The 24,511-nt window shown below is 35.7% G+C and overlaps 3 protein-coding genes and 1 non-coding gene across 8 annotated transcripts; 3 read left to right on the top strand and 1 right to left on the bottom strand.

The window, feature by feature from the left end:
• Positions 1–1,504: 1,504 nt before the first annotated feature.
• On the bottom strand, positions 1,505–2,179 carry LOC112510994 (ethylene-responsive transcription factor ERF039-like). Its single transcript, XM_025116348.1, has one exon. It carries the CDS (start codon positions 2,177–2,179, stop codon positions 1,505–1,507), a length of 675 nt encoding a protein of 224 aa, XP_024972116.1.
• Positions 2,180–4,207: 2,028 nt separating this feature from the next.
• On the top strand, positions 4,208–10,134 carry LOC112511572 (cytochrome c oxidase assembly protein COX19-like). Of its 2 annotated transcripts, none has more exons than XM_025117248.1 (5): positions 4,208–4,369; positions 5,989–6,090; positions 8,173–8,261; positions 8,369–8,466; positions 9,855–10,134. In XM_025117248.1, the coding sequence occupies exons 2-5, from the start codon at positions 6,081–6,083 to the stop codon at positions 9,955–9,957; spliced, it is 300 nt and encodes a 99-aa protein (XP_024973016.1). In that variant the 5' UTR covers positions 4,208–4,369; positions 5,989–6,080; the 3' UTR covers positions 9,958–10,134. The 2 variants fall into 2 exon arrangements, with proteins under 2 accessions (XP_024973016.1, XP_024973015.1); XM_025117247.1 differs by having other exon boundaries at positions 4,221–4,369; positions 8,369–8,470.
• Positions 10,135–11,596: 1,462 nt separating this feature from the next.
• Positions 11,597–11,670, top strand: TRNAN-GUU. The gene has a single exon. It is a non-coding gene; the product is annotated as a tRNA-Asn (tRNA).
• A 310-nt stretch (positions 11,671–11,980) lies between these two features.
• On the top strand, positions 11,981–24,416 carry LOC112511064 (activating signal cointegrator 1 complex subunit 1). 4 transcript variants are annotated; one of them, XM_025116450.1, is made up of 14 exons: positions 11,995–12,047; positions 12,133–12,196; positions 12,588–12,729; positions 14,194–14,420; positions 15,638–15,675; positions 15,791–15,870; positions 16,741–16,808; positions 17,946–18,285; positions 18,982–19,094; positions 19,957–20,022; positions 20,582–20,672; positions 21,948–22,015; positions 22,833–22,870; positions 23,692–24,416. In XM_025116450.1, the coding sequence occupies exons 1-14, from the start codon at positions 12,031–12,033 to the stop codon at positions 23,876–23,878; spliced, it is 1,539 nt and encodes a 512-aa protein (XP_024972218.1). In that variant the 5' UTR covers positions 11,995–12,030; the 3' UTR covers positions 23,879–24,416. The 4 variants fall into 4 exon arrangements, with proteins under 4 accessions (XP_024972219.1, XP_024972218.1, XP_024972220.1 ...); XM_025116452.1 differs by having other exon boundaries at positions 12,017–12,047; positions 14,353–14,420; XM_025116451.1 differs by lacking the exon at positions 12,133–12,196 and having other exon boundaries at positions 11,981–12,047.
• The last annotated feature ends 95 nt before the right edge of the window (positions 24,417–24,511 follow it).

The following is a 24,511-nucleotide window of genomic DNA, read 5'->3' as shown; positions in this document are numbered from 1 at the left end:
ATATATATATATATATATATATATATATATATATATATATATATATATATATATATATATTATAGATGTTGGTTGATAATAACATATTGGGGTAAACATAACAACCAATCCTATTTATTAAAATACAAAGTGGGTGTACCCAAATATTTGAAGACGTTGATAAAAATGAAGTTATTGATGTGTTTGATTTGGTTATAAAAAAATTTGATACCTTTTTTTTTTTTGAATAAAAATTCAACATCTGGTTTTTGTTCATTTTATACTGTGATCTGTTTTATCAGTTATTTTTAACAAACATGATTATTTTCTTAACCAATAACTATTGGTTAACAAACAACTAAATTTCATCTACAACCAAAATAATCAGCTAATTTGTCATAAATACCCTGTTGAAACTCACGCATAATGAGTTAAGTGGGACAATTTGGAATTAAACCAGAACGTAACTTTCAACCCACTTATCTTAGAACGACAATTGTCTCCATTTTTTTTTTTCGCTTTTTTTTTACTGGTTACATTAGATGGACCATTTTGACAAAAACTTGTCGTTGAGGCGTATCGATTATACACAGTGATTTGAAATTTTGATTGCTTATTGATCTGTAAAAACCTTAGTTGACAAATGAGTGAGACGACTTTATTCAAATACAAGACATGTCATGTGTTCGATCCCAACCCCTAACCTCGGTTGCATCAATTTTCCTCACATTGGTGTCTTTATAGACTAGTTCCTTGTGAATCCGGTTAGAGTTACTAAGGGGTTGTTTGTTTATCTTTTAATAGTTCCACTAAAAAACAACCTATGAATCGTTAAGAGGTAAATCTTGTTTGACAAAAAAAAAAAAAATATGTCTCTTAGTGGTTCTAAAATCATCTGAATGATTTTGTATCTTGAATCTCCCTTAACCATTGAGAGTCCTAATTTCATTGTACACAATTACCAAACAATTATATTTCATTTTGTACTATATAATGAGAGCCACTTAATCATTCTGCACCGAACCATTAACCAATTCTCAAACAGCCCCTAAGAGGTTGTTTCTTTACCTCTTAATAGTTTCATTAAGAGGTAACATCTGAATCATTAAGAGATGAACAATTTTTGGCCAAAAAAACCCACCTCTTAATGGTTCTAAAATCATCTGAATAATTTTTCTATCATGCGTCTCCCTTAACCATTTAATTCAATGCCATAATTTTATTGTAAACAATTATATTTCATTTTGTATTATATCACGAGAGCCTCTTAATCATTATGACCACTTGATTATTCAGGACCACATCATTCAGGAACTACTAATCAATTTTTTTGTACAAATAATTTCTATTTACATGAGAAAATTGTTGAATATAATTTATATATGTTAATAAACAATATACATAAGGTGAAAAGTCATAATTTACTACACGACAAAAAAATAAATAGTCAATATACATTTATACAGTATTTCGAAAAGAGCAAAAAAAATGTATATTCGTATAACTTGAATTACTACAAACGTTGCTAACAATCCCAAATGAGAGAACCGCCGCCGTCCTCCGCCACCTGATCGGAGATATAATCCAGAAAACCATCAATATCCGCCACCGCCCACGACGGTTGCATCCATCTATCCACCGAGTCAACCATCACCAACTCAGTTGGCGACTCCGGTGAGTCCAAATACCCTTCTAAGTTCGGCAACTCAATAATCTCACCGAGTTCATCCACGGGACTACAACAACCGTCACCCGACGATGGTCGTAGAGGCGGCACCGGAGTTCCTGACGCCGGAAGATCCTGCATGGTGGCAGCTTTCGCCGCCGCTTCTTGGACGTCACGTGGCGATAGAGACGCTGGACGTGGTAACGAGTCTTTGAGTTGAGGAAAGTTAAGAATCGCTGAGGTACCTTTGATCGACAAGGCGGCGACGTCGTGAGCTCTCGCCGCCATCTCCGGCGTCGGAAAAGTTCCGAGCCAAATGCGGGATTTCTTTCGCGGTTGCCGGATTTCCGAAACCCATTTCCCCCAGCTTCTCATCCGAACTCCCCTGAAAACCGGATGCTTATAACTCACATCTTTCCGATTTCTTTTCTTCATTTTCGTCTGCATAGCCGTCTCCGGCGGTGCAACTTTATGCTCCGCCGCAGTAGACGGCGGAGGAGAGCAAGAAGGAGAAGGAGAAGAACTTGGGGCCATCGATGGGGTTATTAATGGAAGGTTGGGTTTTTGGGTGTTATATGTAGGCGATTAATATAATTGTACGAATGATGGTTGGGATTGACACGTGGCAGAAAGATATGGGTCCTACATCCAATAATTGATTTAAAAGGGAGAATTTTGGGTGAATTTGTCTTTTTATTTAATTCAAAATAAATGCCCGTTGGAGCAACCGACGTCGTTTTCTTTTCTTTTGCCCGTTACGCCTTTGAATGTTTCAAACCGTTTTTTTGGCTTTCCTTTTAATTAAAGTAGTAGTTGTGTTGTTCGAATAAATATATATAATATTTTTTATTATAATTAAAAATAAAAATTGAAATTGAAATTGAAATTCTTGTTAAATATAAATTATGGATTTGGGGGTTTATGAAGAAAATGTTTCTCAACTTTTTGTTTTGCAAAATATGCCCCAAAGTTTGCATTTTGATTCAAAGTTAGTCCTTGAATCGAACATCGGTTAGTGCCATGTTTGGTCTATAGGGTAATATGGTCGTGCAAAACTCGAAAATCCAGGCTGGAAATGGGATGTTTATGCAAAAATTGAATGTCTCGAAACCCAAAAATTTGAAACTTGATAGGGGGTATATTTGGGTTTGTTTTTCTGTCACCTGAAGCAATCTGAAATCCAAACCCAAATTTTAGGGCTTGGTTTCGATATCCGAAATCCGATTAGAATTTTGGTATGCGCACCCGAACCCGCTTGACCCGTCTGATGAACACCCCTGTTTGTCTACCCTCATCTAGTGGAACTTAACAACTTGAAGTTATGATCGTTAATGTCAAGGACCTATCTCAAAACAAAATGCAAAAATTAAGGGGGTGTTCGGGGGACTGCGAACGTCTGTCCCATAAAGAGCCGGGGAACCATGCATTCCTCTTGGGCCGGGCTCTCGCGTGTTTGGGGTTCGATAAGATCAACCATCAATCGATTTACGAGACAAGAAATTAAGCAAGGGCTAGGAGATTTATGAAATAAACCGGGCGAAGTCAGTGTTGTGTTTAACTCCACGGTTTATATAACTAATTTATAAAAAAGAAACTATAAGTAATCATAAAAATAATTTTATTAATTGATTATTAAAAAAAAGTTAAACATGTTTTAAAACATTAGTACATACAAATCATACGAAATCCTATGAAATACTAACCGCCACTGTAAGATTTCAAAATCCTATGTTTGTGGGATTTCAATGAAATTCCAAGAATTTAAATTCAGGAAACCCTTCAAATCAAACATGAGATTGAAATGAAATTCAATTCCAAAATCTCTCTCCAAATTCAATCAAATCTTGCAAAACTAAACGAGACCTATGCGTTTGCTTTGACCAAATGGTTTTGAAGGACTTGAATTTCGTGAAAGAATTTGAAATTGGAGGGATTTTGATTTGGAATATTCGGTATATTTGGTTTGTAAGATTTGGAATGAAATTAAATTTCATTTTATTAAAATTATATATATATATATATATATAAACAAATTACAAATAGTTATAAAAATAATTAAATATATTTTTATTAATTAATTATTATAAAACAAATGTTCTCAACATATTTTAAAACATTATTACACATAAACTGTACAAAATCGTACTGATATTGTACCAACAACCTCCATTGGATTTTTTTCCCTTCTAAATCCCGTGTTTGTGAGATTTGAAATCCAAACATTCCTTCAAACCAAACATGAAAGTTGAATGTGTAACTCTTTACAAATCCGATATAATCCTTCTATAATAATAAATAAAGTTGGTGAAACAATTTAGACAAATTGCATGAAAAAATAACGTATTTTAACTTGATTCATATTTTAGGTAACATATTTTTAAAACTTTCATTTTGATACATAAGATGTGAAGTTTTAAACATTTAAGTACCCAAATAACTGATTGAAACCTAATTTTAAATTAAAAAAAATATATATATATTGATTATTGAGTTATCTAGACGGGCCCAATGGCATCATCATAACCCAAGCCCGTCTGTACATCCTCAATCCAGACTCCAGAGGCTTCGCTCCCTAATCCATAGTTCTCTTCGAGGCTTCGCTTCGACCTTCCCTCCCGGCTCCCGCTTCCGTCCTTCGACCTTGGTATTTGGGCATGATTAAAAACCGACCAATTCTTACCAAAAAGTAACACATCTTACACTGCTGCTGATTTAACATTTCAGGTACTTCAATTAAACCCTAACATTTGTTTTCTGTTCTTGAATTGCTTTGCTATTGAGTTGTAATATGTTTGTGAATATGGATTCTTCTTGAAATTTCTCAAAGATGTCTTATGTCTATGTAAAGATTGATTGATTGAATACAGTGATCAAACTCCATTGTTGCTCATGCTCATTCCAAATTGTTTCATGCTTTAGCTTTACAAATCAAGACCTGCCTTTTCCGTGATCCCAAGTTTCATATAATTCAAGTGTAGAGTTAGCCGAAATCCTTTGTTGAATCCTGATTCCTGATGCTAGTGGTGGAGGTGGAGGTGGAGGTGGAGGTGGAGGTGGAGGTGGAGGTGGGAATGTCAAGTGCTACGAACTATATTTCCTTAATTCACTCGTATGACCACTGTATGGCATACGATCCATGCTCATTTTGTTGGGAATGGATGAACCTCGGGTAGGGGTTGCAATGATCGATACCTACATCCCATATTGATTTTCAGCAGAAACCAGGCCTTTATAATTTATTGATTGTACCATATTTTGAAATCTTCATCCACTTAGTCAACTAAATGTATTGAATGAATCTTCATCCGCTTGGTAAATTAAATGTATCGATTGACCCAATTAGGTTCTCCCTCAAAGATTTCCAGTGGATGAGGATTAGTTTTAGGATCAATAGGGACCATAAGTCATGTGGCTATAGTTCATACCGGACTGAAAGACAAACTAACTCTACAGTAGTAAAGCAATTTAGGCATTAACACACGCTAGAAAGAGATTGGAGTAATGGACAATTTGATAGTGAGTCCAGCTGGTCATGGTTGGGCTTGCTTACAAACCCATCCACCATAGATTGGTCTTGAAATCACCAAGTATATCCTGTGGTTAACCTTGAAGAAGTTGATATCGTTACCCTTTAATGACTGGAGCATCCAAGTCATGAAAATAGCCACTTTGCTACAATGCAAGTGAAGCCTGCACACAAGTCGTCCATAGTAAAGTTTGGGGAGTGGTGCTTGGTGGTCATCAGTTTTTAGTAGTAATGTATTAATTTAGAGTAGATTATAAATTCTTAAGTCGTAAGTAGGTGGACAATTTTTTTTCTCCTTAAACGGTAAGCTATGATAATGGCTTAGAGTAACACAAGAATCACCAGTTAACTAAAATAGGTAACAGACAAATTGAAATTTCTGAAACAAATAAGGCCAACAATAAGGCTTCATGTGATTATGTTGCTGACTAAAATTAAAGGTAACATGAACTGTTACTGTTATATTTATACCTCCTCGCCTTGTATGTGAGTTTGTATGTCTCTTTGTTGGATTGTCACAAATTGATTGGTCTGCTTCCATTTTCAATTTGAAGTTGCTCTTAATCTTCTTGTTAAAAGCAGTACCCAATGCTTATAAAGCCTAGGTACAAAAAGCACTACGCCTATGCAAATTAAAAGTGATAAATATGATATCTTACTACTTTCGTTTCAAATGAGTTTTATGGGATTAAGAATGGGCGAGAGTTACTCATATTTAATGGAAGCTGTCTCTTTGCAAAAAAGCAAGGGAAGCTTGACTAGGTTCCAAAACCCTTAAAAATTTGTGCCTTCTTGAGTTCTTGGTTCATTGGAGCAGGGCATCTTTTTGGCTCTCCGCCCAGGGCATTCAAAACCATTGGACGGCCCTGAGAAGAAGGTGCTGTAAATCTTCCTTCAAAATCTTCAACGATGAGTGCAGGTACACAATCTCTTTCTCTGTATCTGTATCTATCTAACTGTATGTATATACGCACCAGCCATTGCTATCTAGGGTTTCTTTAGGTCAAGCGTATTCCATTCAAGTAATTTACGAGTTGTTTGTGTTAAAACTTTTCTAAGAGTTAGGGTTTTCACTATATCTTCTGAAAATTACTTGTTCTTGTTATCAATTAGTGAAATCAGTCATTAGTTGTTGCAGAAATTAATGAAGCATTACCATTTCTATACCCCTAATTGGGATCAAGTGTGTTGGATGTGGTTTATTGCTATAGCCAATGACTCTTAGGGTCATGTTTTGATTTTCGGCAATTCAAAATTGCTATGGGCTTGTTTATTAGCAGCTTGATGGAACTCACAACTTATTCGGTCAGGCTATACATGACTGTGTTAGTGGCTTACTGATATAGAAATAGGCTTAATTAGTAAGCCTCTAGGGAGAGCTTAATGCAGGAAGCCTAAGTTTTTTTTTCCTAAGCCTGCTTTTCCTAGTAAAAAAACATGTATCTTCCATCTATGAGAAAACCCTTCCAAATAAAAACCTTCACAATCCACACAGACAAATTAATCCACAAAGACAACTTTATCCATAATGGAAAACCAAACAAACACCTTGAACTACAAAAGTGAAATTGTTTGAGTAGGGAGAAAAAATTGATGACCATTTTAAACTTCTTAAAATTTGTTGCAATAGAGTAGTATTTAAGGCTAAAAGCAGAAAAAAGAAACGCTTTCACGTTTATAGCTATAAAGGTAGTACGTTTGAATTGTCGAATATCAAAAGTTGGCACTAATGATGTGACCAATGGAGTCATTAGTGATGTGATGGCATTAAGCCACATCCAATGCATTTGACTCGAATCAGGGGAAGGAAAACGAGAACTACTTATGTATTTCTGTAACAAACAATGACTGTGATTTCACTAATTGACATCAAGAGCAAGTATTGAGAAGATATCGTGAAAACCCTAATTCTTAGTGACTACATGCTACTTTTCGTTGATATCATGGTTTGTTTGTTAAAACATATATATATTCCGAACTGCAATGGTGTAATGTTTTTACCTCGGTTCTTTGTAGAAGCCTGAGAAATATACTGCCCATGTCAAATTAAAACACTAAAATCTTGCTCTTCCAATTTTGTCCTGTCCTGTCTGCCTACCAAACACACCCTTAGTGTTTTTGGTGTGACATTGGACTAGGACATCACAAGACTTGAGTGAGACAAAAATGCATTTTCTTTGTCCACCAAAAATAGGTGGAACAAAAATAAGGGAGATGGGACAAGATAGGTAAACTACTAAACTACCCATCCGAAATTAAAACTCTAAAACCTTTTACATTTTTTGACCTAGCGACCACACTCGCCTTTCCAGTCCCGTCTTCATACCAAGCGCCCCCTTATTTGGTGGGATATTGGATTGGGACATGATATCCCACCAAAAATAGGTGGAACAAAAATCGGGGAGATGGGACATGCTAGGTAAATTACTAAACTACCCATCCCAAATTAAAACCCTTAAACCTTTTACATTTCTTTGACCTCTCGCTTTTCCAGTCCCGCCTTCATACCAAACGCCTCCTTATTTGGTGGGACATGACAAGACTTGAGCGAGGCAAATATGCATTCTTTCTCTCCCACCAAAATAGGTAGAATAAGAAATCAGGGAGATGGGACAAGATAGGTAAATTACTAAACTACACACCTCAAATTAAAACTCTAAAACTTTTTGCATTTATTTGACCTGCCGACCTCACTCTCGCCTTTCCAGTTCCGTCTTCATACCAAACTCCCCATTATTTAGTGGGACATTGGATTGGGCATGACAAGACTTGACTGAGACAGATGCATTTTCTCTGTCCCACCAAAATAGGTGGAACAAAAATCAGGGAGATGTGACAAGATTGGTAAATTACTAAACTACTCATCTCAAATTAAAACCCCAACAACTTTTACATTTCTTCGACCAGCCTACCTCACTCTTGCCCGTCCAGTTCTATCATGTCCAATCCTAAACGCACCCTTTAAGATCGTCTATATGAGACATTATTCGACCCTTTCCAGGTGGAGCATTTGGAGGGAACAGAGGAGCTCGACCGGTGCCACCAGAAAAAGGAGTGTTTCCACTTGACCACATGCACTTATGTGACATGGTATCCTCGCGGTGAAAATTGTGATGTTTAGTTTCCTTCTAGTACTTTCGAAAATTGGAATTGCAGCATTTTCATTTGCTTGATTGGTGGTATTTTGCTATGTTCAGGAGAAGAAAGAATATATAAGTTGTCTCAAAACATCGGGGCATAAATCGGAGATATGTAGACATCTTTCAAAGAAATACTTGGAATGTCGAATGGCAAAGTTAGTGAGTTTCTTCCTTTACGAAATTTTATTTGCAATAGTCGTTCAAATTATTATTGAAACAAAAAACATGTTGTCCAACGTTTGGCGCGAAATTAGACCAGGACAAAATAGGATCTGAGCGGGACATAATGCATTTTTTTTTCCCCATCAAAATAGGTGAAAAAAAACCCAGGCAGATGAAATAAGATTGGTAAATGACTAAACTATCTATGTTGGAACAAAAACTTGTTGTCCCATGTTTGGCGTGACATTAGACTGGGATAGAATAGGATCTGAGGGGACAAAAATACATTTTCCCTTCCACCAAAATAGGTGGAACAGAAACTAGGAAGACTAGACAATTACCTATGTCAAATTAAAACCCCTAAAATCTTTGGGAATTCTTTCACCCACCGCCCTCATTCTTGCCCCGTGGTAGTCCAATTTAATTTCGTCCCGTCCGTGTACTTTCACGCCCTAATTGTGCCAAAACTTGTAGTATCGTTTTCACCGGGCAACATGAGTTAATAAACTGCATAAATACGTAATTTGGTTCACTGCCATTTATCTGAGTCTCCGTGCAAGATTGAAAGATACTCTTCTTGATATCATTTTTGCTATCGAAATGGGATGATGACCGACAGGATTTTCATCCAAAGTTAATTGGGCATGTATTAGCAGATATATATATATATATATATATATATATATATATATAGGTTTGCGATGCATTACTACTATAAATCACGATATATTTGGTTCGTCCGTCCCAAAATAAGTGTCCAAATTTATACTTTAGTTTGTCCCAAAATAAGTGTTGGCCTACTTTCCAATTCTACTCATATTTATGAGATAGAGAAATGTATTACTCTTTTATTCTTAAGGGCAAAATTGTCATTTAGTTGCTTAAGAATCAACGAATGAGTTGTGGTTAGAGATGAAATGCCAAAAGCGTAACAATTACACCTTTCAAAAAGTGTAACAAAAACTATTTCACCATCAAATAACAAAATCTAAAACCTCTCTCTATATACAAGTGTAAAAAATAATACCAAGTATGAAATTGTAAATATTAGATTTAATATTTCACCCTAATTTTTATAACTAAAATTATTTGTATATTTGGTTGATTTATATCATATATACTTATTATAAAAAAGAAAAAAAAAGAAAAAAGAAATTAAACATAGGGGCAATCTGGTCTTTTCATAGTTTCGTCATGTCATGTTGTAGCCGTACCGAACACATCACATACAATTAGTCATGTCCTATTCAGTCTCCATACCAAACGCTACTTTATGGTCAAACGCTGGAAGTTTCTTTAGGTCCGTCTTATAAAACAATCCCTATTTTCCTAGGAAATAAAGAAACTATCTTGTCGGTTATTATATCGATGGTGTTTTCAGGAATTTGATGGCGAAGCAAGATATGTCGGAACTAGGTTTCGGGAAGGAAGACAACTCAGAAATCTCGAAAGAGGAAAGCGAAAATGGAAGGATGATAGATTAAACATCATAATCAAGTTACTTTTGAAACCTCAAAACAATTTTGGTTTGTGATTTGTAAGGGATTCCATGTTACCAAATTTTGATGAGTGATCATCTTAAATGTCGGTTTTCATCTTCGATTTGTGTACGTTTGTAAGTATTATTAGTTAACATACGCGGTGCAAATACCCGCTTTTAGTTTGGGATTCGTGTGGTGTGTATGCATACATGTATAATTTCCCAGGTCATGGAACAGGCATATGACGAATATGTGAATAGGTCATGTTAAAATTTCGATAGAAATATGCTATGCAAAAAGTAGAGTGTTGTAAGTTATCAAACTGGCAGAGTATATCTGACCCAGAGTCTAGGATAAGATGTATGCAGTCCATATCTCTGTTCTAGATGGTTGAGTGATTATGACTGGGAAGACCCTTGTATCGAAATTTGAGTTTTTGAGAAAGTTTATCAAAATGTTCGAACAAGGGCTTAATTTGATGAAAACCCTCGAATCAATAAGAAGGGTAGTTATTGGTTGTTTGGTTGGTTTTTCATCAAGTCCTGTATGAATAAAGCCGGTTAGTATATTTGAGTTCATTTTAGTCGTCTTTCAGTACTGGCGAAGCTTTAATTGAAGACCCTTCAGTGYCGTTTCGTTTGGGCCCCTGGGTACCTTCTCCGCACTTAGCTGTAAGCATTTCAAGTAGAATAAAGTTGGTTGTGTAGATTAATCTGTCTGTATAGATTGTAGAGGTTTTCATTTGGGAGGGTTTTTTCATAGATTGAAGAAACGTGTCTTTTAATTGGGAGAAGTAAATTTGAAAAAAAAAACTTGGCATTTTGCATAAAGCTCTCCTGTAAAGGGTTACTGAATTAACTATTTTCTATGCACTAAATGGGAATTAAAACAGGTTTTGCTGTATTTTAATTCATTTTATCCTAAAACAATAAAAGTTAACCACAACTGGGTAGTGTCTGATTGGTTTGAACTTGGGCTCCAAAGGTCAAAAGTATCTGGAGGTCCCAGATTCGAATCCAATAAGGAATAAAAATCCCATTGTGACCACGGAGGTTCAAATACAGTGACCCTGCGGGTGGTCACCCTGGGATTAGTCGATTCGTAAAATGGGTTGAATATCCAGGTTAATAAAAAAAAGTTGCAACTTAATTCCAAATTTGAACATGTTTTTGTTGAAATATCATGCATGAAGATATGTAGCACATAACTGTAATAGCTTAGTTGATGAACGAACGAACGAACGAACCGACTAAATTCAAACGTTTTTTAACAGTCATTAGAGGGAACGAACCAACTAAATATATTTCATGTAACGGAGTTTTTTAACAGTCATTAGAGGGAAGGACTAAATTCAAACGCTTTTCAAACCATTATGACTATCTTCTAATTTTAAAACTTTAAAGACAAAAAGTGTTGTTTTCAACAAACCACGAGGTATAAATTTGTAGTTTACTATATATTAAAATGTATTTTATATTTTAATAATATAATTAATGATGTAATTCATAAAATACAATGTATTTAGAGATAAAAAGGGGTCTTACGTGTCTCACGAAAATAGGCCGGCTTCACGTGATCTCATGTATATATAAATATATATATATATATATATATATACTGGTGTGAGATTAGAAAACAAGTGGCTGGAATAGCTCAGTTGGTTAGAGCGTGTGGCTGTTAACCACAAGGTCGGAGGTTCAAGCCCTCCTTCTAGCGTCAATTTTTTATGTCCACCTACTATCCCCAAAACCAGGCTGTCTAGTGTTTTTTTACTAAATAATCAATATAAATATTATTTAAAAATACTAAATTTTTTCCAAAATCAATCTTAATTAAAAACTTACATTCATAAATCAAAAGATTTAAATATCATGTTCACCAACACAAAAGTTGAAATGTTTACGGCGATTATAGGGACATACTTCTGGTACGTGCCCCCTTATATTTTGGTCAACGGGTATTTTTGTAATTTTGATAAAAGTTAGGTTATTTTGTTAATAAATCATTGGCTGAAGTATTTGGGGAAAAAAAGGAGGGATTCTCAACTGTCAAACGGCGGCGGCGAGGATAACACCGATGCTGGCTCTATTCAGGTATAATCTCTTCATTCAGCGATCATATATATGGTGTATACGCATACATGGACGCCATGATTACGAGTTGAATTATTGTTTTCAGAGTAGAACGTGCTCTGAATTTCACAATCATATATCAGATATCGAAATCAGTGCCCTACTTTCAGGTTCAGCGGTCTCTTCGAATTCTTCCAACACTGATAGGCTGAATTGATGAATCATTGGTCTTAATTTACTCACTTGCGAACATTATGCATGTAATTAGTTTATATATAGTGCATCTGTTCTTGAAATCAGTTGGGTTTTGCTTTTTCTAGATTAGACCATACCAGAACTAGCAGAATCCCATGGATTTTGCTGTTGCTAACTTTTTGATTTGGTTTTATTTTAGTGTTTAAAGGGTGAGAGCTTATTTGATATATATACACACCCATATATAAGGTCTAGTTTTGGTGAAAACCGTAAAAGAAATGAAAGATTGAGCATCACCCTGCCCTGGTAACCATTCATATGCACGGTATTTCAGACTGTTAATTCTGTTGTTGTAATTAATGGCAGAGATGCTACTGGTCTGGTGGTATGAACTACAACTGTAAAATGGTTGGTGGAAAGAGTAACAGAAGAACTGCAGAGAGGAAGAACCAAAAATCAGTTGCTCCTGTATGGAGACCAGTGTCTACACAGTCTCGTTCAGTTGAAGGTGAGGATTTATGTTGATTTTGTGAATACGGATGCGTTTGGTACATTGGACAGAAAAGAACAGAGGTCACTGTTCCATGTTTGGAAGGACTTTTATGTGGAAAAGACAAGAACAAAGTGGAACATACCTATATTTTACCAATATAACCTCAAAATAGAACCTAATTCCATTCTAAAACATGAAATACCCCCCCCCCCCCCTTCTTTACATTTTCATTCTTTAAATTTTATTTATTGTATTTTATGCATTTTAAACTTTCACTCTTTATTGTCCTCAAAATATTAATTTTTATGCGGTTTCTATATCTTGATTAATTTATGTAATATATTAAATATTAACAATAATTAAAAATAATATAGAAAAGGTATAAGATAAAAATTGGACTTTTTATTTTGGTGTCATCTTAATCGTCTTGACGAAAACTTTCTAATTATATATTTTGTTATAAAAATATTTATTTATTATTATTTAATAGATTACATAAATTAATCAATATATATATATATATATATATATATATAAAAGATATAAACAACTCATTGGGGGTAAATTGGTTATTTTATTTGTTCAGTCCTTTCCAGTTTTGTCTTACCAAACCGTGACAGTTGTTCTGTCCTATTCTATTATGTCTGGATACCAAACACACCCAAGGCATCTCCAACCATAGATGGGAGAGAAACGACAAATATTTTGTGTTGCTGTAACGGCATATGCCGCATAGTTGGAGTCGAAGCAATTTTTGGTGTTAATGGGTGGACCAATTTGGTGTCTTTTTGGTGCTATGGTTGAAGTTCGTCTTGGCATGTTTTGATGTTCTTTTTACATCCAACTAGACATGCTATTTATGTCCCAAAATAAGAGTTTGTTTGGTTGGTTTTCATTAATCCTGTACGAATAGAGTTGGCCCTGTGGATTAATTTGTTTGTATAGATTGTGAAGGTTTTTGTTTGGGAGAGTTTTTTCATAGATGGAAGGAGCGTATTTTTTAATTGGGAAAAAACTTGGCTTTTTGCATGAGGCTTTCCCCTAGAATCTTACTGAATAAGCAACTTTTTATATCATTAAGCCACTACCAAACAATCATGCATTGCTGACCGAATAAGCTGCAAGTACCATTGAGCTTATTAAGCTGCTAACAAACAAGCCCTAAGTGAATCTTGTATTTGGAAGGAAGGAGTATTCTAAAATAAATGTCCACAAATGAAAAAAGCACACAATTTTAGAAACGTGTAATTATCACTTCTTATTTAACTATATGACAATTTTATCCTTAATAATAAAGGGAGCAATGAACTCAAGATCTCAGAGTCAATGGTAAATTGGGATGTAGGCACTTACTTTTGAAAGGAGACACATATTTGGAACAAACTAATAAGACATAAATGTGGACACTTATTTTTTTATGGAGGGAGTATTGCATTAGTTGTATGATTGTTATTTGATGTGAAGTCGTGGAATGTTTAGTGAAGGATGTTAATGATGGTGTCAATGTTGAGGTTGGAAGTCAAGTAAAAGTGTACGATGGCAGTTCTAGCGGGGTTTTAAAAAGTCAAGATGGTCGGGGTGGGGCTGAAGTAGGTGCTAAATTGGCTGAACCAAATATTGGTCCTACAACATTTTTAGATAAAGAAGAAAGCAAGGCATTTGAAGGGTCGGTGTCTTCTACAGATAAACACTTGGTCTCTTTGGAGGTGAAGCTTTATTTGTCTACTTTTTTGCTTTTAATTGCGAATTTATGTTTTGTTTTGGAAGGGTGTTAGGCATGTCCCCCGACCCGGTAAACCCCATACGCTAAAACATGCGCCCCACATAACTGTGGTGGGCACAAGAATAGGGGGCAGGAATCGAACCCGGGGAAGATGGGATGCAATTCTCATCCCCCTGGGCCTCAACCAACCCGACACCACACTTTTGAACTTTTTTCTTTTAATTGTAAACTTACACTTTCTTTTCCTGCCAAATTATTTACTTTTCTATGCATATAGAACTAAGAACAAATGAAAACAAATCCAACACCATATTCCTATCCTTTGTGGCAAATAAAAAACTTAGGGGGGTGTTTGGTTGAGAAAGAGGAATGAAAATGACAGGGAACGAAAACAGGAACGGATTTTCATTTCCCCCAGTTTAACCTTGGATGAAAATTTGGGCTTCTGGGGGAATGGCCTCATTATATATCTTTTATTTTCATTCCCATTAATTACTGCTTAATACTTCTTACCAAACACCCCGTTACAAACAAAGTCCCCTTCTTTTACAAACCCAATAATTCGTAGAAACTTATAAACTAGTTTTCATGTGTTGCTTCACATTTGAAACAACACGTGTGAAAATGCAGTGTTTATATGTCCTGTTTCATATATGAAACTTTCAGGGGTCTTCTTTTTCACACATAAAACAGTCCTGAACGTTTCACATATAAAACAACACTATATAGACACTACATTTTCGCACTTGTTGTTTAAGTTTCTATGACTTATTGGGTTTGCAAATAATTATGCGTCTACGAACATAAGGCATGAAAGGTAAATGATCTTTTAGGTTTTTAAGTTAAATTTATGATCTTAGTTTTGCACTTTCCTGTTATTCTATTTTCAGATAGAATCTCAACTACAATTCCACTTGCCTTTAATAAAACTTATTTCTTGCTCAGGATCTATCCTCCAAATGTATGGTTATAAAACTCAATCTAAATATCCTTTCATAGCAATTTAAATCATTCACAGCCTAACACGATGATATTTTATATTTATTACATTACAAAGGGAATAATTTGCAAAAGGCTAAACCGCTGAAAGCTTGGTGATTTTAGGGTGGGGTGGTTGGACGGGAGTTTAAGGATATGATTTTTTACTGTGTTTTCTCTTGTTCTTCTCTTCTAGTTCTCATTGGTTTCTATATCATGTAGGTAGGGTCTTCCTTGTTGCGATTCATCAAAGGAAAAGGGTAGAACTTTGGGACTTTCACCCTTCATATTCTAGAATTTGTTGCAAGTATACTCATGGACACATGTTCGGTTGGTCACACTAATATGTGAAACTTTCTTCATTATCCTCTACAGGGGTTCTATGCAGGAAAAAATTGAAGGGGAAATGGGGATTAAAATTATATTTCCATCATCAAGAACGGAAGAATCAATAAGTGTGTTTCTTGTTTCATGCCTTTTTGTTTCAGTTTACTTTGCGTTTAGTATCTAGGCAGGACAGGAACAGTTGCTCAGCGTTTGGTAAGACAGAACTGGACACAACATAACAGATAAAATGACCAATTTGTCCTTAATTTGTTTATATCTTTTATATATTGATTAATTTACCTAATTTATTAAATTATAATAAATATATATTTTTATAACAAAATATATCATTAGAAATTTTCGTCAAGACGATTACAATGACACCATAATAAAAAGTTTGTATAGTTTCCAAGTTTTATATTATACATTTTCTATATTATTTTATTATTTAAATCTTAATCAATTACATAAATTAACCAAAATACAGAAAGCTTATAGAAATAATATCCCGAGGACAGTAAAGTGAAAGTTTAAAGAGCATAAAATACAATAAATAAAATTCAAAGAATGAATAAAATGTAAATAGGGAGGCGTGTTTGATGTTTTAGAATAGAATTAGGTTTTATTTTATGGTTATATCGGTAAAATATCGGTTTGTTCCACCTTGTTCCATTGGTTGGAGGTAAAACACACATGTTCCACTTTGTTCAATTATGTGCCACATAAAAAGTCTTGCCAAACATGGAACAATGATTCTTGTTCTGCCTGTCCAGTGTATCAAACGCACCAAAGAGACCGTTTTGGCATATACAGATTCTGCAGTCGTTGATCTTATACAACAACAATAGTTGAGTCCATGTTGATAATTGGTCTTATGCATTAGGGTCAAGTTGTTTATGGCTCATCATTTGTAAAAATAGATTGTGTAATGCTTTGAGTCATTACATATATCCTCATCTTAATGTGAAAATAGCCATTTACAAGGCACATTTTTGCAGCGATTGAAGGCAGTTCTCCTGATAGTGTAGCTAGAGCTTCAGAAAGAATACAACTCATAATTGACGAGGTTAGTTACCATCATGGCATACAACACATAGAATTTGTGGTTGCTATTCATAATATAGCAAATACTTCGTCGTGCATAGAGGCCCAAGCCCATTCCTAAGTGATATTTTAGAATAGTTAAGAAGGGATAATTTAGGTATTTCTGAGAATGAATATCAGTATGAAGAGGGTTGATGTAGGTGGTGTAGCGCATGCAGAAAATTAGTGAACAGATAATGAAGATGAAAACAGACTAATCAGATGATTACTTAAATGGAAAACAAGGTAAACTCTAGCATTCAAGAGGCTAGCAACTCTCCCATAGATCACTCACTAAGTTTCTGCATTCCCCACCACCTACATCAACCTCTTTATACTAATATTTATTCTCAGAAATACCTAAATTATCCCTTCTTAACTATTCTAGAATATCACTTAGGAATGGGCTTGGGCCTCCAGATGGGTGTATGGCATACTTGTGATTTCGTGCACACTCATCACCTTTTGCAAGGTTTTAACCCTTGACCTAGTGGAAGGTTGGGATCTAGCGGTAACCTAACAACCGCTGGGCCAGTGACCCTTTGGTAAAAGAAAGATCCCAGTTTCCGTGTTTGCTTTCTGCACTTGCTGCTCCCTATGTTTGGTAACATATTTGTTGATCTCATTGAGTGGTTACTGCATTTTTATTTTTGTTCTTTCTCAGTGAAAGGAGAAAACATTTCAAGTATATTTCCTTTTAGGGAAATTAACCAAAACAGCCGATCTCCCCAACCAAATTCACCTTTTTAGCCATTTTTCAATCAAAATTTCATTTTAGCCGGAGTTTATGCAAATGTCTTGTGCATTTGCGTAAAGCCTATTTTCAGATCTTTATGCAAATTTGCATAATTTGTGTAAGGATCACCATTTGCGTGAAGATTTTTTTTTTCTTTTTTTTTTGAATCTGAAAATAGGCTTTACCCAAATGCATAAGGCATTTGCATAAACTTTGGCAAAAATGGGAATTCAATGCCAAAAGTGGCTAAAAAGTGATTTTGATTGAAGAGATTGGCTATTTTGGTCAATTTCCTTCTTTTTATCATGCTTTGACCGAAAATCTTTTGTCTTTTATGATACTTTACTGCTGAGATGTGATTTACCTGTACTTGGTGTTCAACAGGTTGTTAAAAGCTCAGCTCTTGACTACTCTCACTTCGTATCACTTCCGTTGGCTTTATATCCTGAATTGGTTGATCAGCTTGTCAACTTTCAGAGTTCGATATTAGGGATGCACGATCCGAACCCAGATGAGGTTTTGGATATTAGTTCCAATAAAGATACGACGGATGAGGAAGATCGGGACCAAAAAGTAGATGAAGCACCTCAAGTTGCGGTCACACTTCAAGCTCAAAAAGATGGTGAAAATGTTAAAGTGGATGTCACTAATATACGCCGTGTAAGTTATCCCCCTAAATCCTCGGCTACCTCCGCCTCAAAGTCAAAGACATCTACATCATCCGGTATGTTTGCCAAAATTATCTTGATGATATAAGTTCATGTTCGTTCAATTTTCAGGTTTTGCATCTTTGTCTTGTGGGCATCTCTTTTTTTTTTTCTGTTCTTTTATAACTCTTTTTTCATGAAAACCAAATATCTAGACTGATGCGGGCCTTGGCATGGAGGACCCGGCCTTATTGTTCCTGGAGGCCCATGACAGGGCTGAGAGAGGGCGTCATGCTTAAAAGTGCATAACTTTTTTGCTACCCTTTGAGGTCATAATATGCCGATTCGAAGCTTGGGACACTTTTGTGGCCTAAAAGCATCGTTTCAACATGTTTTGAGACAGTTTTGTGTTTTTTGTCATATTTTTCAGTTTTCGTTTGGGTTTTTATGTTTGGCCCGTCGTCTTTTCTAGTCTCATTTACATTTGGGACTCTTATTTATATGTATTTGGTATAATATGGATAGTCAGTGGTTGAATACATAGATTTTTTTTCATTTTCCATCAAAATTTTGAGTTCATTGTCGAATTTGAGCCTAAAGTTCAGTATTCATTGAATCAACGAACTTTAGAAGAGATTGTTCCCGGGTATTCACAGAATCAGCGGGATTAATCTTTGGTTTGGTTGCCGTACGCTGCATCATAGACCTTGTTTAATTTGTTCTTAAAATTGGAGGTTTGATGATTTTCGTTTCTGATGTGTTGCTTACAACAGAACTAGGAATAGATGAATCCATATTCATTAAACCGAAGACATTTCACTTAACGGTGCTCATGCTAAAGTTGTGGAACAAGGACAGAGTCGATGCTGCTGTTAGGATATTCGAGGTTAGTTCAATTGCTTACATTTTCTTGGTTTCGAGTCATTTAGGTATATGACCTTAAATGAGATTTTAATAAATCGAGGACCTCATGACCTATTAAAAGAAAAATGGCTTTATACTCGTCAGGAGGCCATGAATTTAATTAAATTCTCATTTAGGGTGCATTTGGTATCAGGATAGGACAKGACAGGACAGAACAGGACAATTGTTCAACTTTTGGTAAGATCGGACCGGATAGGACAGGATTGGTAAAATGACCAATTTACTCCTAAGGAGTTGCTTATATATTTTGATTAGTTTATTAATTTATGAAATTATAATACAATAAATATTTTTATAACAAACTATATTATTAAAAAGTTTTCGTCAAGATGATTTAAAAATGAAACCAAAATATGAAGTTTTCTAATTTCCAATTGTTATTTTTATGCATTTTCTATATTATTTTTAATTATTAATATTTAATAAATTACATAAATTAACCAAAATATATAAAACATATAAAAACAATATTTTGAGGCCTGTAATGTGAAAGTTTAAAAGGGATAAAATACAATAAAATAAAATTTAACTAATGGATAAAATGTGAAGAGGGAGACATATTTGATGTTTTTGGAAAGAATTAAGTTTGTTTTAAGGGTATATTGGAAAAGTATAGGTTTGTTCTACCTCGTTCTATGAGGTGGGGGTGGAACACCCATGTTCCACCCTGTTCTTGTCTGCTCCACATAAAAGTCCTGTCAAACGTGGGACAATGATCCCTAGTTTGTTCTGTCCTGTTCAGTGTACTAAATGCACCCTTAAATATCTCTTTTCTTGGTTGATTGAAATGCTTCTGATGAATCAAATGTTTCATTACCATTCAGAGCATTGCAGCAGAAGTAATGGATGCATTAGATGGCCAACCTGTATCTATTAGACTTAAGGGGCTGGTAAGAATCTTGGTTATTTATTTAGCTAAATGACCTCCTTAACAATTGCTTTTTAAATCCATGACCTTCTAGCAGATTTCTAGGCATTCTTGTGCATGAAAGTGACATTTTTCGGTCAAGTAGTGGCATTCTCAAACCTGTCAGAGAAGTCATTGATTAAAAAAACCCATCAAAGGTCATGTAACCAAAGGACCCTAAGAATCTTTTTGCAGTTGACATATAGGGCCCGTTTGGTTTGCGGGATTTGGTGGGATTTGGAACTGGATTCCAATCCAATCCTGGAAGTCCGGAATGAAATCCGAGGATTAACATGAAACCCCACAAACATGGGATTTAGAAATTCCTTGGGGTGGTTGGTATTTGGCAGGATTTCATAGGATTTGTTTATGAGGGTGTTCTATAATATGTTAAAAGCACTTATTTTGTAATGATCAATTCTATTTTTATAGTTTGTTTTTATAAGTTATTTATAAAGAATGGAATTCAATTCCGTTCCAAATCCCTCAAAAACATTCCATCAAAACAAACGAGTCCATAGTCTCATACTTTCTCCTTTCAGGATTGCATGAGAGGTTCTCCTGCCAAGGCTCGAGTTCTCTATGCTCCTGTTGAAGTAGTAGGTGGCGAGGATAGACTTTTGCAGGCATGCAGTATCCATCGTACTTTATGTGCACTTCTTTATTTTCTCATTAAATACCGAAAGTTCTGGAAGAAAATATTGATTTCTTCCCCTTGATAAAGAAGTAGAATACACAGGTAGAGTCCCAATCATTTGCATACCTCTTAATTCATACAAACCAACAAATCTCAACCGTCCATCTACTCTAATAAATATCTGATTTCATTTCCTAATCTAAAGCGTTGATCATAATGAATGGAATGTGATCATCTTCCATAAATATCCAGATCATAATAAATGAACCTTGATCATTTCCATAAATATTCTAATTGATTGGTTTATATGGTTAGTAAGAATTAGGAGGCTTGCAAAAGAGGCGAAGGGTCGTGTCAGAAGGAGAGTTAAGGTGAGAAGCGTAAGAAGGGATTTGGACCCTTGATCACCTTTAATCTCAAACCCACCCATGAATCGTGCTTGATGCGGGGATTGATTTGGTGCATCTCATCCTAATGTGCATCCAAGGGTGGAGATCCCTTCTTACGCTTCTCACCTTATCACTCCTCACCAAAACCGAACCTTGCAAAAGAAGGGGACTCTGCATAAGTATTTATAGGAATTACAATGACATTGAATGGTCTCTGTACATAACTATCTATAGCTAATAAAGAGGAAACCTATTTGACTAAGGAAACTACACTCAGAGATAAACTAGGAAAATCACTCATATTTTATCATCTTTTTATAATTCAAGAAATGCAAGAAGAAATGAAGTATCTACAAATGATTTTTGGAGTTATGAAGATTAAAGCATGTCAACTACAAGGGTTGTGGCGTAGTGGTTGAGGCCCATGGGGATGTGATGGAATATCCATCTGCCCTGGGTTCGATTCGAAGCGTCCACAACAATTGTAGCCACTGAGTTTATTAGGGCTCATGTCTTACAGTTGCAATTTATGGGGATTAGTGTAGGCATAGCCTGTGATACCATTAAAAAATATTAGAGCATCTCTAACTGATTCTCCAAAATCGAGAAAATGGAGATTTTGAGCAAGTTTTTTGCTGCTACAAAATCTCCAAAACCTTTCTCCAAAATAGAGAAAGTTAGAGAGCGTTAAATTCTCCAAATTTGGCGAATTCTTCAAAAATGATTACCATGAGAGAGAAATAATTTGTTGTAATCTTCAAAAGTGGGGAAACTGTTGGAGTTGAATGTAATTTTCTTTGAAGATTTTAAATTTTGATTCTCCATTTTGGAGAATATGTTGGAGATGCTCTTATGTTAATGGTTTTTCCTGAGCTTTCTTAGAAGTCATCACCGATGCTTTTATAAAGGGCGGCCTTGTTCTCGAGAAAGATGCCAAACAAGCGTTGAAGGTATGGAATTCAACTTACGAGTTTTTCGTTATTGTCATTTTCTTTTCTCAAGGACACCGGTTTTGGTGATATAAGATGATCGGTAGTGTTTGTTCATGTTAATGTCATTTTGTAGTTAAGCATCCGTTTATAGGAATAAAAAATTTTAGTCCCCAAATCCCATGTGGGTTCTGGGTTTCGGTGAGAATGAAATTATGGTGCGAAGGGTGAGAAGGGATCAACCGTAATTGAAGAGAGCCACAAGATCCACACTAATGAGAGACACTAGATCAATTTCCTTCTAATGCGCCATTCATGGGTTGTTTTAGGATTAAAAGTGATTAAGGGTCCAAATCCCTTCTTACACTTCTAACCTTAACTCCTATTCTCACACGATCCTTCGTCAATCCCATGTCCCCTTCTTGTACACCAAACACATGAAGACACATCATCACTTCGTTGAAGAGACTATGAAAAAGTGAAGTAAATAAAGTTATATTAGATAAAAAAATAATGACGTGTCTTCATGTGATAGGTAGGATAGGGAGGAGACACGGGATTTGGGGACCGGAGATTTTTATTCCATTTATGGAAGGCCACTCAAGAGTTGGCCACTTAGAAAAGCTACAAAAGCGTAGCCTTTATCGTAAATCAGTTAGATGAAAACAATACTAAGTGGCTCGTTAAGTTAAACGAGCTCTATTTTGTGTTCGGGATCGACTCGAGCTCGAGTAGCTCGTTAAAAGCTCGACTCATTTACACCTCTAATTTTACTTCATTATACAAGTCCGTTCCCCCAATACAAACATCTAAGATGTCGAATTCTATTTCAACGCAGTTGCATGCAACGGTGATGAACGCGAGGCACAGGAAAAGGTTCTACAATCCTTGTTCTTTTGATGGCTAGTTGTTTTGATGTTTATATATATATATATATATATATTGCATAACCTGTATCACTTTTCACAAGTTTGGGTCTTCACAAAAACAACCGCTCTACTTTTTGGGGTAGATGTCATGTCAGCGTACATCTTACCTAGAGCTGGCCAAAATGGCCCGGCCAGAGACCAGGACCGGTTGGGCACGTTGCAGACTCGACGGTCCATAGCCGGTTATGGTTTTTACCGAAATTCAAGGCCCGGTCCAGGACCAGGTTGTACATAGGCCCTATTAAAAAAAGAGTTTCTATAAACTTTTTTTTTTACCAAAAACTTCAAGTTTATTTTAAGCTTTCGAAGTTCTTTTGGAAGTATTTCACGTTTTTAAAGTGTTAAATTTCAAAAATCGTAACATTTAAAGTGTATTTGAATGGTGCAATTAGAGATTTTAAAGTGTATTTCAATAAGATATTGTTCAAAAAAAAGAAATTATCAAACAAGATCTTTTATATGTAAAAAATTATATTTTGGAAAAAGAACTTTGGGACCGGTTTGGGCCCGGACCGGGACCGTTTTAAAAAACCAGTTATTGTTAAAGGAGACTGGGCCATGGGTTTTTTATCACGACTGGGACCAGTTACGGAAAGGAAATCAAAGACTGGGACCCATTTGGGTGGGAACGGTTTTTGGCCATCTCTAAATCCTTACCCTTCCCACAGACCCCACCTCGGGTGGGATGAGATGTTCTAGGTTCGTTTGGTTTGGGTAACTTGTTTGTCTTTTTCCATCTAAAAGTGATACGTTAATCGCATTGATCAGGAAGACGAAGACAAGAAATTCCGATTCATTCGATGCTCGAGGCATTATGGAGCAATTTGGTTCCAAGGAGTGGGGAGAGTATCTCATCCACGAAGTTCATCTCTCGCAAAGGTTTGTGTTTGATGAAGATGGTTACTACCATCGTTGTGCTTCTATTCCGCTCCCGCAGAACCCACAAGCGGATTAGTTTCTTTAGTTGTGGGGAAAAAAGGGTTTGCATTCTTCTTTATTACTGTACTGGTTTCACAGTCATCATAGGGAAGGTAAATCACAGTGTCCTACGACAGAGTGTAGTTTCTTTATGTTGTGAAAAAAGGGTTTGTGCTATCCTCTATTACTGTACTAGTTCCACAGTCATCATGGGGGAGGTAAATCGTAGTATCCTATGACAAAGTGTAGTTTCTTTATGTAGTGAAGAAAAGGGTTTGCACTATCCTCTATTACAGTATTGGTTCCACAGTCATCATGGAGGAGATGAATCGCAGCAGTGTCCTAGTACAGAGTGTAGTTTCTTTATGTTGTGTAAAAAAGGGGTTGCACTATTATCTATTAATGTACCGGTTCAACAGTATCATGGGGAGGTAAATCATACTGTCGTAGTACAGAGTGTAGTTTGCTTTATGTTGTGAACTCGTTAGTGACTTGGACTACCGTGAATAAAATCATGAGTAAATCGCACTCTCCTAGGGCAGGGTGTAGTTTGCTTGTTGAAATTTGGTTTGTAAGACGGTTCATATTGTGGATGTTATGGAACCCTGTTGAACTCTATTTAAAAGAGTCATTTTAAAGAGGTTGCACATATCTTTAACATCATATCAGA

This window comes from Cynara cardunculus, assembly GCF_001531365.2.
Source record: "Cynara cardunculus var. scolymus isolate 2C chromosome LG 4, CcrdV1, whole genome shotgun sequence".
NCBI classification, from domain to species: Eukaryota; Viridiplantae; Streptophyta; class Magnoliopsida; order Asterales; family Asteraceae; genus Cynara; species Cynara cardunculus.
Note: the sequence above shows the minus strand (reverse complement) of the source record. Positions and strands in the feature narration are given on the sequence as shown.